At 29.0% G+C, this 15,834-nt stretch overlaps 1 protein-coding gene across 1 annotated transcript; it reads right to left on the bottom strand.

Moving 5' to 3' along the window:
• Positions 1-1,109: 1,109 nt before the first annotated feature.
• Src64B (Tyrosine-protein kinase Src64B) lies at positions 1,110-15,128 on the bottom strand. Its single transcript, XM_065503017.1, has 5 exons — positions 14,731-15,128; positions 5,270-5,504; positions 4,947-5,200; positions 4,567-4,874; positions 1,110-1,823 (listed from the first exon to the last, which is right to left on the bottom strand). The coding sequence occupies exons 1-5, from the start codon at positions 14,960-14,962 to the stop codon at positions 1,209-1,211; spliced, it is 1,644 nt and encodes a 547-aa protein (XP_065359089.1). The 5' UTR covers positions 14,963-15,128; the 3' UTR covers positions 1,110-1,208.
• Between the last annotated feature and the right edge of the window lie 706 nt (positions 15,129-15,834).

Here is a 15,834-nt window from a genome sequence, read left to right as displayed (position 1 = left end):
CAATTATTTGCAATATTTGTACAAATAAAATAAACCCCTTTTGCCATAGATGACAACATGAGAATAGATTGTCAAGTATTTTGTTATTGTATCACCCAAAAGTATGAAAAGAAAATAAATTTGTCACTGAAATTTCTCTCTCCACCTTCTTTCTATTCCTTCTAGTGTGTTCTTTTTTAAACTAAATCCTATTTATTTAAATAAATATTTGTTCAAATAAATGAGAAATTTATATAGTGAATTTTTAATATCAATTTCCATTAGATGCTCATCAACTGAATAATTTTTTTTCGAAACTGAAATTTTTAGAGGAAAATAATTTCACATTTCACCAATTTTATTCAGTGCAATGCATTAACATAGAAATCCCTTAATAACTTAAATTTCTCTGAGTGTAATGAGAGTTTGCTTGTTGTGTGTAACTATTTTTTGTTTTTAATTGTTGTGTCATCATGAAAAAGCTTTTCTTTTAAATTTTTCTTATAGTTTGGTATTTGTTTATTTATTGTAATTATGTATTTATTTTTGTTAAAAGCAAATCATTATTATCAGTTTGATTTGTTAATTTATCAAAAAAGATTTTTTTTTGTTTTATTTTTTTAATATATTTTTTGTAATTTTTATTATTTTTTTTTTGTTTTATTTATTTATTTCATTGTTTTCTAAATTGTGTAAAAAAATTTGGTATTTGTTTGTTATTTCATTTCCATTTATATATATAATTTATGTATATAATCTTATTGTTTTTTAATTAATTTTGGTTTGAATATAGAATGATGGTTTTTTCTTTTTTTTTTTGTAATTAAAAAAAATTGCTTATTTTTTATAAATATATTTTTGTTTTCAATCATTTGATTATATATGCTTTAGAACATATATATTATATTGGCGTTGTTAATGGTTTTTGTTCTTGTTGTTGTTGGTTTTATACCACTAAATTTTATAACTAAACAGATTAAAAACAACAAAAAAATTCAATATTTCAGTTCCATAAAGTAGAATTAGGAAAAACAAAGAAAGAAGTAGGAAAAATTAAAATTTCTAATATTTATATAAAGAAAACTTAAGGAATTTGTTTCATTTTTGTTTTTTTTTTTCTTTTCTTTTGTTGGTTTTTTTTTTGTATGTAAATATTTATATGTATATATGTATATATAAAGAACTTAAAGTATTATACCTAAATATTGAATATTTATAAACTTCTAATCCTAATCTTGCACCTCTCGATAGGGCACCTCAGACGTCACCGAATACGATTCAAAGTAATGATTTAAAAATTCAAATGTTGGTCTCTTCTCCGGTACCGCATCCCAACATTGCAACAACAGGAGATAAATATTATCAGGGAAATAATGATTTGTCGGCTTTGGCATACGGAAGCCACGCTCAATATTCTCAATGACCTCGCGACTATGCATACCAGGATATGGCACTTGTCCGTACGTAAATAATTCCATGAGCAGTATACCATACGACCAGACATCGGATTTTATTGAAAATTTACCATAGATTATGGCCTCCGGTGCGGTCCATTTGACGGGGAAGCGGGAGCCCTGTTTCGGACAATACTCGTCGTCCGCTATAACTCGGGCCAAACCGAAATCACATATTTTCGCCACATTATTTTCACCTATTAGAACGTTGCGAGCTGCCAAATCTCGATGTATTAATAGTTTCGATTCCAAATACTCCATACCGGAGGCTACCTGTGTAGCAATATAGATGAGATCTTCAAAGTGTAAATAGCGGCCATCGCCTTCGCGTAAATAGTCTAATAAGCTGCCTTTAGACATGTACTCTTGTACAATGTAAATGGGTTCTTCCTGTAAGGATTGAGAAGGGATTAGTAAATCAGAAAAATAAAAAATAAATAAAAACGAAATAAATTTGATGTTTGGTAAATATTACAGCACAAGCACTATTCGTCAGAAACTAACATGTTTAAAAAAAAACTCTAAATAAACCTGTAGAGAAAAATTGATAAATCTTTTAGAGAAAACTGCTGCCAGAAATTGAAAAGGTTTTCTAAAGAAAACTATTGCCATAAACTGACAAGTTTTTATAAATGCTGGTTCACATACATCAAGTTTACTTGAGCAAGTCTTGAGTTTAAAAGAGAAGAAGAAAAATAGGAAAATCTTTCCAAACTTCTGTCCTCTCTCTTCAAGACTTGCTCAAGTAAACTTGGCGTGTGTAAACCAGCTCTAAAGAAAACTGTTGTTAGAAACTGCCAAATTATTCTTATTTTCATATTGAACTTCCACAAAAAGTCAAATTTGGTACAATTTTATAAATTTCCTTTTAAGGGAAATTTTATCAAAACAGGATTTTTAAAAGACCAACTTATTTTCATATTCAATTTCCTACAAACTAACTCATTTTCGTATTCAATTTTCTATAAAGAATACAAATTTGGTACAATTTTAGAAATTTCCCTCATTTTCAATAATTTCCCTCTTAGGGAAATTTTATTAAAACAGGATTTTTTCAAGAATAATTTATTATAATGTACAATTTCCTACAAAAAATAAAATTTTAATAAAATTTTGTAAATTTCCCTTATTATTCAAAAAAACTGAATTTTTAAAAGACAAACTTATTTTCGTATTCTATTTGCTGCAAACAATACAAATTTGGTACAATTTTGAAAATGTCCCTTATATTAAAAAATTTCCCTTAAAGGGAAATTTTATTTAAACTGGATTTTTTAAAGTGTAACTTATTTTCATATACGATTACCTACAAAAATACAAATTTTGTAAAATTTTGGAATTTTCCCTTGTATTCAAAAATTTCCCTTTAGGGAAAATTTTATTAATACATGATTTATAAAATACTAAATTATTTTCCTATTCAATTTCCTACAAAAAATACAAATTTGGTAATATTTTGGAAGTTCCCTTATATTCAAAAATGTCCCTTAAAGGGAAATTTTATTTAATTATAATTTTTTGAAGATTAATTTATTTTCATGTACAATTTCCAACAAAAACTTCCAATTTAGTAAAAAAAAATTAAATTTCCCATGTATTCAAAAATTTCCCTTTAGGGGAAATTTTATTAAAACAAGATTTTTTCAAGATTAATTTATTTTCGTATACGATTTCCATAAACAAATACAAATTTGGTACATTTTCGAAAGTTTTTCTTATTTAAAAAATTTCCCTTTAAGAAAAATTTTATTTGAACGTGATTTTTTAAGGAATAAATGATTTTTATGACAAAATAAAAATTTGGTATAATTTTGAAAATATCCCGGAAAGGAAAATTTTATTTACCCATAAACTGACCAGTTTTTATAAAGAAAAAGTTGTCAGATACTGAACAGTTTATCTAGAGAAAAATTCATAAAAATGTAACCAGTTTTTTATAAAGATATATCCATCAGATACTGACTTGTTTTTCTACAGAAAAAGTCATCAAAAACTGAGAAAAAGTCGTCAGAAACTGAACAGTTTCTCTAGACAAAAAGTAATCGAAAACTGACTTGTTTTTCTAGAGATAAGGTCATCAGAAAACAACTTGTTTTTCTAGAGAAAAAGTCATAAAAAACTGACTAGTTTTTCAAGAGAAAGGGTCGTTTGAAACTGATTTGATTTTCTAGAGAAAAAGTCGCCAGAAAGTGACCATTTTATTTAGAGAAAAAGTCATCAGGATCTGACTTGATTTTCTAGAGAAAAAGTTGCCAGAAAGAGACCAGTTTATTTAGAGAAAAAGTCATCAGAAACTGACTTGTTTTTCTATAGAAAAAGTCAGAAACTGTTTAGCTGGACAAAAATAAATCGAAAAGTGACTTGTTTTTCTAGAGAAAAAGTCGACAGAAACTGTCTAGCTTTTCTACAGAAAAAATGGTAAGAATCTGACAAAGATGTCAAGTTTTTTTAAAGACAAACATTTCTCGAATCTATCAACTATTTCTAACAAATTTGACGAGAAATTAATTCTTAAATCAAACTTTACTTTTTATTAATTTAAACAATTTAACTTAGTTACACTGTTGTGCAAGCTTTTTTCTTTAAAACTATACCTCGGTAATCTTTTAATTAATTAAATCTAAATGTCTCATATTTAAACATAGTTACATATACGCACATTTCATAACTTTCCTCTCAAAATGTGTAATTTGTATACAGAAAAACTTTTTATTCTTACGAAACTAACATTGTAATACTTTTATGAACTAACTTTACGTCAACATTTCACTAAAATGAAACAGTTTTAACGATTTAAAATATTTCCTCCCCAACTTCGCATAAACTTTATAAACTAAACGAGAATGAACAAAAAAAATAAGAAACAGAAATTAAAAAAAATAATAATAAAGAAATGAAGAAAAGAACAACTTGAACTTTAGAATCTAATAACATTTTCATGCCACAATAGGTAGCAAGCAAGCAAGCAGTTCAACAGTTCAAATAGCAGAAAATTTAAGAGGAAAATAAAAGAACAGCAAAGGGGAAAAACTAAACTATGAAGAAAAAAAAAACGGAATGTACTATATTGTGAAAAAATGCATTGTACTGGTATTTATTATGATCTGTATAAGTATAATATGCACAAACAAACCTGTGAACAAACTGCATAAAGTGCAACCAAACGATTATGACGAAACTTTTTCATTATGGCAGCCTCTTGCAGGAAGGCAGCTGTCGACATTGTGCCCTCACGTAGTGTTTTAACAGCAACATCAATGCTATTACGCCATTTACCATAAAATACTTCACCAAAGTTGCCGCGACCTAATTTACGTATTAGTTGAATTTCTGAACGTGGTATTTCATATTTATCCCGCAACTCCGGACCCAAATCCCACATTTGTGGCTGAGGTTTGGGACAAGGTCGTGACAGTATATGGCAGAGACCCAAAGCATTTTCTAAATGAAAACAAAACATCACAAAACATTAATAATAACTGTACAACAATTGTTAAACAATATGAAACTTACTGCTGTAGGCCATAACTAGAGCTTGTAGGGAGGGGAACGTTTGATTGGTGGCTATATAGTAGCCACCATTATCTAAGGGTTTTATGCGATAATGTTTAACATGATAGCCACGACCATCTTCCCAGTCTTTAACAGATAATGAAAAACCATTTGGATTGTGTTCCGAGGGTCTCACCAAAAATGTGCCCCGAGGATTTTCCTCCGCCAACAAAAGTTTGTCTGCCTCTTTGCGCAGCACATTTTCAAAGAACCAACTGTAAAAGTTACAGACAGAAAAACACAAATAAATTTAAAATGAATATTCTTTAACAATTTCAACCTACTCTTCACTATTCACACTACGTTCCTCGGCTACAAAATTCAATGGTATCAAACCCTCTTGTCTTGTAGTCAAATTAACTACACGCCACCAGTCCGATTCGGTATCATCGATGACTTCCATACGGTCTCCTTTCATAAAACTTAAATCAGACTCATCACGTGATTTATAATCGTATAAAGCCACAACGACACGTCGTTTAGGGAGACCACCAGCACCAGCAGCTGCCTGTACGCCGGCTGTAAAGGAAATTTAAAAATACAAATTAATAAGGAAATTAGTTTAGAATGTTTTTCTTTTTTTTCAAATAAGTTCTTTTTTCTTGCAAGTTTATGATAAAAAAAGAGCAGAAAATTATGTCTACTGTCTATTTGCTAAGGGTTAAAATAAATTGAGAGTAATTGAAGGGAAACGAACGAACTGCATTGAAAAGTGAATGTAATAAACGTAAACATGTTTCTTTAATAAGTTTTAAATACTTTGCTCAAGTAAGAGTTTTGAAAAGACTGCGAATTATGAGACACACTTGTAGGGTTTCATTTTCAAAGTATGTAGTAAAAAATAATTAATAACAAGGGATTATATCTGTGTTATTTTCTTAAAATAAATTAAAATTATTTTAAAACGTTGTTTGTAAATAGTTATACAAAGTTAGGGGTTAAACTGTACTAGGCAGCTTAAATTATGAAACAAGAGCTTTAATTCAAATAAGACTACGAAGCTAAACATTTCTGTCTGTCTGGTTTCATTCTTCAGAAACTGAAATGTATTTTAAAAGAAATCGGAAAACACTTTCTGAAGAAAACTGTAGTCAAAAACTGACAAAAATCTTCCACGGAAAATTGTAGTCAGAAACTTACAGACATATTGTAAAGATAACTGTAGTATAACCGACAAGTTTTTTAACAGATTACCAAATTTTTATTTACAATTTCTTAAAAAAAAAACATTTAACTTTGATACAATTTCGGATATTTCCCATGTATTCTAAAATGTCCCTTAAAGGGAAATTTTATTTAAACAGGATTTTTAAAAAACTTATTTAGTTTTATTTACAATTTCCAACAAAAAATAAAAATTTGGTAAAATTTTTAAAATTTCCCTTATATTCAAAAATGTCACTTAAAGGGAAATTTTATTTAAATGGGATTTTTTAAAGATTAATTTATATTCATGTACAATTCCACCAATAAATACAAATTTGCTAAAATTTTCGAAATTTCCCTTGTATTAAAAAATTTTTCTTTAGGGGAAATTTTATTTAAACAAGATTTTTTAAAAATTAATTTATTTTCATTTACTATTTCCAACATAAAATAAAAATTTGCTAAAATTTTGGAAATTTCCCTTGTATTCAAAAATGTCCCTTAAAAGGACATTTTATTCAAACAGGATTTTTAAAAATTAATTTATTTTCATATACAATTTTCAACAAAAAATACAAACTTGGTAAAATTTTGGAAATTTCCTTGTATTCAAAAATGTCCCTTAAAGGGAAATTTTATTTAAACAGGATTTTTAAAAAAATAATTTATTTTTATGTACAATTTCCAACAAAAAATACAAATTTGGTAAAATTTTGGAAATTTCCCTTGTATTCAAAAATTTCCCTTTAAGTGAAATTTTATTTAAACGGAATTTTTTAAAAGTTAATTTATTTTCAAGTACAATTTCCAACAAAAAATACAAATTTGGTAAAATTTTGAAAATTTCCCTTGTATTCAAAAATGTACCTTAAAGGGAAATTTTATTTAAACGGGATTTTTTAAAGATTAATTTATATTCATGTACAATTTCTAACAAAAAATACAAATTTGCTAAAATTTTTGAAATTTCCCTTTTATTCAAAAATTTCTCTTTAGGGGAAATTTTATTAAATCAGGATTTGCAATCTTCAACAAATTTATGTTCATGTCAAATTTCCAAATTTCCAAAATAAAAATTGTCCCTTTATGGGAAATTTTATTAAAACAGTATTTGTTAAAGATTAATTTATGTTCATGTACAATTTCCAACAAAAAATACATATTTGGTACAATTTTGGAAATTTCCCTGGAATTAAAAAATGTCCCTTAAAGAGAAATTTTATTTAAACAGGATTTTTAAAAATCTAATTTATTATTATGTACAATTTTCAACAAAAAATTCAAATTTGGTAAAATTTTGTAAATTTCCCTTGTATTACAAAATGTCCCTTTATGGGAAATTTTATTAAAACCGGACTTTTTCAAGGTTAATTTATTTTCATAAACAAATTTGGTATAATTTCAGAAATTTTTCTTATTTAAAAAATTTCCCCTTTTAAGGTGAAAAATTGGACAAGTTTTTCTAAAGAAAAATTCGTCAGAATCGGAGATGTTTTTCTAAAGAAAAATTCGACGGAATTGGACAAATTTTTCTAAAGAAAAATCCGACAGAAGCGGACAAATTTTTCTAAAGAAAAATTCATCGGAAGCGGACAAATTTTTCTAAAGAAAAATTCATCGGAATCGGACAAATTTTTCTAAAGAAAAATTCATCGGAATCGGACAAATTTTTCTAAAGAAAAATTCATCAGAATCGGACAAGTTTTTCTCAAGAAAAATTCATCAAAATCGGACAAGTTTTTCTAAAGAAAAATTCATCAGAATCGGACAAGTTTTTCTAAAGAAAAATTCATCAGAATCGGACAAGTTTTTCTAAAGAAAAATTCATCAGAATCGGACAAGTTTTTCTAAAGAAAAATTCATCAGAATCGGACAAGTTTTTCTTAAGTATTCTTTGTCAGAATCAGACAAATTTTTCTAAAGAAAAATTCATCAGAATTGGACAAGATTTCTAAAGAAAACTTTGTCAGAAACGGTCAAGTTTTTCTAAAGAAAAATTCATCAGAATCGGACAAGTTTTTCTAAAGAAAAATTCATCACAATTGTACAAGATTTCTAGAGAAAACTTTGTCAGAATCGGAATAGTTTTTCTAAAGAAAACTTTGTCGGAATCGGTAAAGTTTTTCTAAAGAAAAATTTGCCAGATTCGGACAAGTTTTTCTATAGAAAGCTGTCAGAATCGGACAAGTATATCTATAGAAATCTGTCGGACAAGTATTTCTAAAGAAAAATTCTACAGAACTGGACAAGTTTCTTATAAAGGAAACTTCATCAGAATCTGACAGGTTTTTCCAATGAAAAATTCCTCAGAAGAATGAAGAATTCTTCAGAATCGGACAAATTTTTCTAATGAAAACTTCGCCATAATCTGACAAGGTTTTCTAAAGATAACTTCGTTTGTCATTTGAAACGTGTGTGCTCTTTGTAGTGCATAGAGAAGTCAATTGATATTTCTTCAATATTTTTGGACAGTCGTTAAATGAAAACGAATCACTGGGTGAAATGCTTGCCCGTGATACGTGTTAGTCCTTAATAAATTATTTCATTGTTAAATTCATAAATATTTACTATAAAATTTATTGGCCTTTTGAACACATTAAAACCAAAATCACATCAAATATAAAATGACCTGATTAAGTTGGAAAGACCTTTGCAATAAAACACAAATTGAAATCTGGCTGATTAGAGCGTGCCAAAAGACACTCGTTTATGACCAATAAACGTTTTTATTACCAATTTTATTTTTAGTTTAGTTCTTGTTAAATATTTAATCACGTTTTTTGAAACACAGTTCTTAACCTAATTAAGGCATTTCGCACATTTCGCTTATTTCTTTTGTTTATTTATTATTGTAGATATTTTTGTTACATTTCCTATGGTTTGTTCACCTTGGCCTCATATTATTTTTATACGCTTTGGCTTTTATGAGTATTGTATGTTTGAATGAATGTATGTCCTCATTTAGAATTCTTTTTCATTTATTTCTTCTTTTTTTCACTTTTTTTTTAGTATTATTTATTATTTTGTTGTTAAATCAAAGTCAATAACGAGCAAAATACAACAAGCACCAACATGAATGCATACACAAGCCTTTTTTTTGAAAGTGATTTTTAATACCAAAAAAAGTTAAAGCCAAAAAAAGGAGAGAGAAAAAACATTTGAGAGGACCATAATAAACAAGCCGTCATCGTCATTAAAAATGATATAAATAATTAAAATTTAAAGAAGAAAAAAATAGAAAAGAAGAAAAAAAAACTACTGCAGAGGAAATTTTGCCAGAATTTTTAATCAACAGCCAGTTTAGTGAAAAGTAGATGATGATGATGCTGATGACTCCTATCCTGTATGTGACAAAAAAAATAGTTGCCATCATTTACAACAACTAACCAAATGAGAAAACAATATAGAAAGATATTTACCAGCAGCATTGAAATAATTTATGAAAACAGAAAGCTGGCATTGAATTCAAATTTGTTGTCTTGTTTTTTTGTTTGTTTTTTCTATTTGCATTTTCATGTTTTTTTTTAAATCGAATGCCAGCCAACATTATTACCATTGAATATTATTGAACTTGATAGCTTATGGTACAAATACAAGACAAACAAAACAACTGCTAGCATTGCGAAATATATGTATGTTTGTAATAAGCAGGAACAAACATGTCTGTTAATTTCAATGCGACAAAGTTATTAAAAATTCATGAATACTATTTTATCTGAAGGACTGACTTTTTGTTTTAAATAACTACACGAAAATCGATGATAAATTAAAAAATGAATTGTGAAATACATAAATATTTAAACAAGCAATTTAAGCATAAAATAACCAAAATCTAAGAATATTTAATTTAACATGGTTTTATTAAAAACTGCGATTTATGTTTAACGTATGCGGAAACAATTTGCAACAAAAATATTGATTGAAATCTGTATGGTTTCAACAAGATGGAGCAAATTGCCAGATGTTTTAGAACAGAATTGCGGCGAAAATTCCCCAATAAAATAATATTCAGAAACTACACATTCCATTGGCCTGCAATGTCTCCTCACCACTGCACCTGATATTTTCTTGTGATTTGTGAGACATGTATTCCCTAGACTGTGAATGAGGCTGCTGACTCTGTTGTCCCGTGTGCTAACTCTGTTTCGTTGAAAAAGGAAAGAATCCATTGGGCAATCAAAAGTTTCGACCCGTTTAAATCCCCTGAGTCATGGCTCACCAATATATATATAGCGTACATAAGATGGACCTATATTTCTACATGGTGGACGTGGTGTAGAGTCGTCTTCATTCCGAAAGGAGATAAGAAGACTCACACTAAACCAAAGGATTATAGACCGATTAGTCTTGCATCTTTTCTGCTGAAAACCCTAGAAAGGGAACAGCTAGTTGAGGAGTCGCTATCGCATAAGGAGTATTCTTTCCTCGATTTGCTTTCCTCGATTTATTAGGTGTTTTTAATGTCAGGAACGATTCTATCCTATCTGCGATGGAGGGACTTGGGATTGACAGAATAGTCGAAAATATATTTGGTTGGAGAGTCATATGTGCTACGTTAGGTGGCATCAGTATCTCAAAATCGTGAATCCCCACTTCTGTGAAACCCGGCTCTGATACCCTGCTGCTCAAAATAGATAGCAGAAGGATCAAAACAGTCGCTTACGCTGACGACATTGCGGTATTAATATTAAGGCCGTTGAACGAGTTCTAAAGACTTTTACGATATTAATTACAGGCGCTGTAATTTCTCTACCGATTCCCGGGATTTTTAGTCGGGATTCCCGGGAATTAAAAACTGACGAAACTACAAAGAAAACAAGTTAGAACTCTATATTTTTTTAATAAAAAAGTGAAAAGTTTTTTTTTTTGGAGTTTTTCGTTTATATCTCGGCAATTATTATTATTATTTATTTGGGGTTTTTCGAATGAACATTTAAAAAAGCATATGGAAAACTGCACGATCTAGAAATAAAGGTGAATAATCTGCAATGCCAAGATTGAACGGTGCGAATTATTCCAGAAAACACTAGTAGAACAAAGGCCCCTACTTTTGATGGCGGCACACCATTTGGTATTTTCAAGTATAGAATTGATTTTGGCCTTGAAAGAAAACACAGCAGTAGTCCTTGGTAACAATAACAGCTTAATAATGAGTGTGTTTTGCAGATGTTGTATTATAAAAATTCACCTTTGAATGCAATAATTTGGAAATTTTCGAGATCAACATAAATTTTATTTCTTAACTATTCTCTTGAATTCTTGTATTGAATTCATTCCTTTTACTAAAAGGCTTAAGAATTTTTTTTTCAATTCATTTTGAAAATGATTGAAAGCTAAATAAAACTGAATGAAAAAAAAAACATTTAAAATCAATTTGTAGTAGATTTGAATCAACAAAAATTTAATCATCAATCAGCATAGAGAATAGACATATAGCGGAAACTCTCCTGTCAAAGACCTAACTCAGTTGTCAAAAACCTAAGTGGTGAGAATGTATTAGTAGAAAAAACTATTGAAAACAAAAATAACACTCGTATGTGTGATTATTTTGAGTAATTTTTTTGTTTGTGTTTTTTTCTAGTTTCCGCTCTATGTTTCTCTATGATTCAAAGTTTGAATAAATTCTGTTATTAATTAACAGAATTAATTTAATTTAAATTAATTTAAATAAAGCTTTTGAAGGAACCTAAAGAATGGAATGGATTTATGAAATGAAAGGCTGACATTTTTTAATTACGGATTAAGATTTTGAATTAAGCTCAAATTGAATTAATTAATACGAAGCTCTATATATAATGATTATAACACTAAGTTTTTATATGAAATTTTGCTATAATATTCATAGTTTACAGTATAATTATATATTTCGGGAATAGCCGGGTACCCGGGAATGTAGAGAAAAATTTTACCGATTCCCGGGAATCAAAAAAGGTCGGGAAATTAAATACCCTATTACTGACGGCTCTAAAAGAGGTAATAGGGTCGGTGGAGTTTTCTTTATCAAGAACTATGAGACAAAATCTTGCCTAATTTCTGCCCTACTCTTCAGGTGGAAACTACTGCCATAAAACTTGTATCTAACTGGCTGAGGTATTATCGAATATCTGGAGATATATGTATATTTACTTATTGCAAGACTGCCGTTATCGGAATAGGGGATGTCCTCACGACAGCTAGCTTAGCCGAGGAATGCCGGCATCCCTAAATGAGATCGTGAGACAGTCTAGGATAAAGCTTATGTGGGTCCCGATGGACACGTTGGAAATCAGGGTAATTGTATTGCAGACCAATTTGCCAAAAGCTCCAAAATCAAGATGGCATTCCTATAATTTATCATATTTATAGACGATCCAATATAAAATCAATAAATTGTAATGTACTCACACCGGAAAATTCTCGTTTTGATACAAGCATTTACCAATGACAAAAATATTAAACCTAATTTGAACCATAAGAAATATTGGTGGCTTACTCATTAATAATTCGTTTAATTTTAATCCTTGACCCTATATTTTTATTCTTGCACTTATAAAAGTAAGATTTTTGTTATTCTTTAATATTAAAATTTTGCAGTATTTATGTTTATAATTAAGTAACAGAAAAATTAAACTATATTAATTAGAATTTATACTTGAGAGCTCTTTAAAATGGGACTTTGTATATAAATTAATTAATCATTACACTTTTTGTTTATTTCAAGTTTATAATCATACTCTACATTTTGAAGAAATAAAATAAATGGAAAAAAAAAACTTGCCAAAATCTGCGAGATGATGGCTGAGGAGACAATTGATCCCTTTTCTGATATTTCCCTTGCAAAATGTAAGATGGTTGTACATCAGAGACTAAATGAGACTGCATAGAACAGGTAGACTAATGAATCAAACTAAGTTATCTCGAGGTCGACCTGGACCGTATATGATGCCATCAGCACGAATCTACTTATAGAATTCTTTCGTGAGCAAATAAGGCTAATTATTTTCTTTATTACAGGTCACTGCATAATTGGAGCAAATGCTAGAAGATTGGGCCTACGGTTTAACGATTACAGTAGAAGCTGTCGAAACGAAGAAGAGGAGAAGACTGTGTTCCACCTATTCTGCCAATGACCGGCTCTGACAAACTTGAGGGAACGTATCCTTGGAACCCCTTCCTCTCGTGTTTAGATGAATATTAAACGCGTCCACTCCTTCTGGTTGGTTCACCTTGAATACAACGGATATAGTATAAATATCCTGCAGTTTACTTCTTGGTCATCACAATGGGACCAGTTTTGAATGGACCCAAGTGAGCTGCCCATGGTACCTAACCTAAGCCTGAATATATGTATAATAACCTACACTGAGTATGAGAAAATCATTATTCTAATAAATTTTTAATCATTTCTTTTTTAAATAGAAATTTTTAAATTTTTTAAAAAAAATTTTACCATAAAAACCATAAATTTTAAAAAATTAATTTTTTTTTTATTTTAAATCCAAAAAATATTCACGATTTGGTTTTAGCTGAAGTCGAATTTGATTGATTTGAAATGCATTTGATATCGAATATAAGTTTAAACAAGTAGGAGTGCTATATTCGGCTGTGCCGAATCTTATATATCCTTCACCAAATTATACTTCAAAATTTTAAATATTTTTAGGTAAACATAATTTTTTTTCACAGTTGTTTTGTCCATTTTTTTTTCGATTGTTATTTTAAATTTAATTTTTTTTTTAAATTTTACAATTTTTTTTTCTGTTTTTTCAATTTTATTTTTGTGAAAAAAAAATTCGGCTTAAAATTTTTTTTCCGATTTTGACCCATTGTAGGTCCAACTTACTATGGTTTTATATACGTCGTTGCAAATGTCTTTGAAATATCTATCATTAGATATCCATATTGTCTATATTAATGTCTTAGTAATCCAGATATAGGTCAAAAATCGAGGTTGTCTTGGTTTTTCCTCATATCTCAGCCATTTGTGGACCGATTTTGCTGATTTTAAATAGCAAACTTCTCGAAAGCATGTCTGACAGAATTATTGAAGATTTGGATCCCGAAGATATCTGGGGTCTTCAGAAAATTGATTTCAACAGACAGACGGACATGGCTTAATCGACTCCGCTATCTATAAGGATCCAGAATATATACTTTATAGGGTCGGAAATGAAAAATGTAGAAATTACAAACGGAATGACTTTATAGGGTCGGAAATGAAAAATGTAGAAATTACAAACGGAATGACAAACTTATATATACCTTTCTCACGAAGGTGAAGGGTATAAAAAATGTATTCATGATGTAAATATAATATCGATCTTTTGAAAAATGTATTGTTTTTAAAAATTTACGATTTTTTGTAACATTGCAGAATTTTGAAAAATTGGCTAATTATTAAATTTTTTAGAATAATTTAAAAACGATTTATGAATGGTAATTCTGTGAATTTACCATTGAAATTAATTTGGACCCGTTATTTTCGATTTCTGCTAAAAACTCTTAAGAAATCATAATTTTGTAATGTGTTTTTATTTCAGTTCAAAAAATTTAGAAAAGCTGAAAATTCAAATAGTTTGCACTTAAAATAAATAAAAATCTAAACAAAATGTATACTTACTTGGCGTTGTACGTGGCCTTATTATATCGACTCCCCCCTTAGCACCAATTTTTAAGGGAACACGATTTGGATCCGGTGTATAGCGTGAGTCCAGTGAACCGCCATTATTATGCTTTTGGCCAGTATTGTTTATGTGTGTTTGGCCGAATGTGTAATCGGACTTTTTATAGCCGGTTGGATAAGCCAAAGCTAGTTCCTGGTCCTGACGTTTGCTGCAGCATTTGTTCCCCATTGTTAGACAAGTTGTACAAGATGTACACACACTCACACCTCCAACGCACTCTCACATACACACACACGCTCAAAGCAACGCAGTGGCAAACTAGAGTTGCAGTTGCAATTAATGTTGAGACAGTTTTGCTGGTATGACAGAAGAGGTTGTTGGTTGGTATGTTTGTTTGCTTTTAAACTCTCAAGCAGGAGGGAGCAGAGGAGAGTGGTTTAACAGTGTGATTATTTTGTATAATTCTTTTTCGTTTTTTGTTTTGTTTAAATATAAATATAAAAAACAATTTAATGTAAAGTTGGAGTTTTTAAATGCTTTTCGTTTTCAGTTTTGCAGAAGGAAGTAGACAGTTTGAAGTAGAAAAAAAAAATCAGCATTTAAGAATGTAAGAAATGTGTTTAAACAAAAACAAAGCAGCTTTATAAATATAAAATAATTATTTTCTTAAGCATTATGGAGAAATTGAAGCCTTAGTTTGCTGTTGTTTGTTTTCTTTTGTTGCTGGAGATCACTGGTTTCGAGACAAAGAGGAGAATTAAAAAGTTACGTTTTTTTTTTGTTTTTTTGCTTTCAATTTTGTTGTAAGGAATTCAGCTAGTAAAAATTGTTGTTGTAATTCGTTTTGTTTCGTTCAGGCTTAAGCTTATATAAAAAAGTTAAATTTAATATAATTAATATAAACTATCAGTCAAGTTTTTTTCTTATTTTTGTTTTGTTGTTGTTTTTATTATAATTAAGCCATAAAAAAGAAAACCTCTTGTTGGTTGTATGATGATTTGTTTGGTTTTTTTTTCTCTCAATAAAAAAATTTACATAAAAAACTGCCAAGAATCGAAAAAAGTTTTGGAGGGCGCAAGGAAAAGCTTTTTTTAATTTAT

The sequence above is a fragment of the Calliphora vicina genome, chromosome 3 (assembly GCF_958450345.1).
Source record: "Calliphora vicina chromosome 3, idCalVici1.1, whole genome shotgun sequence".
Taxonomy (NCBI): domain Eukaryota; kingdom Metazoa; phylum Arthropoda; class Insecta; order Diptera; family Calliphoridae; genus Calliphora; species Calliphora vicina.
This window is presented reverse-complemented; position numbering and strand designations above follow the sequence as displayed.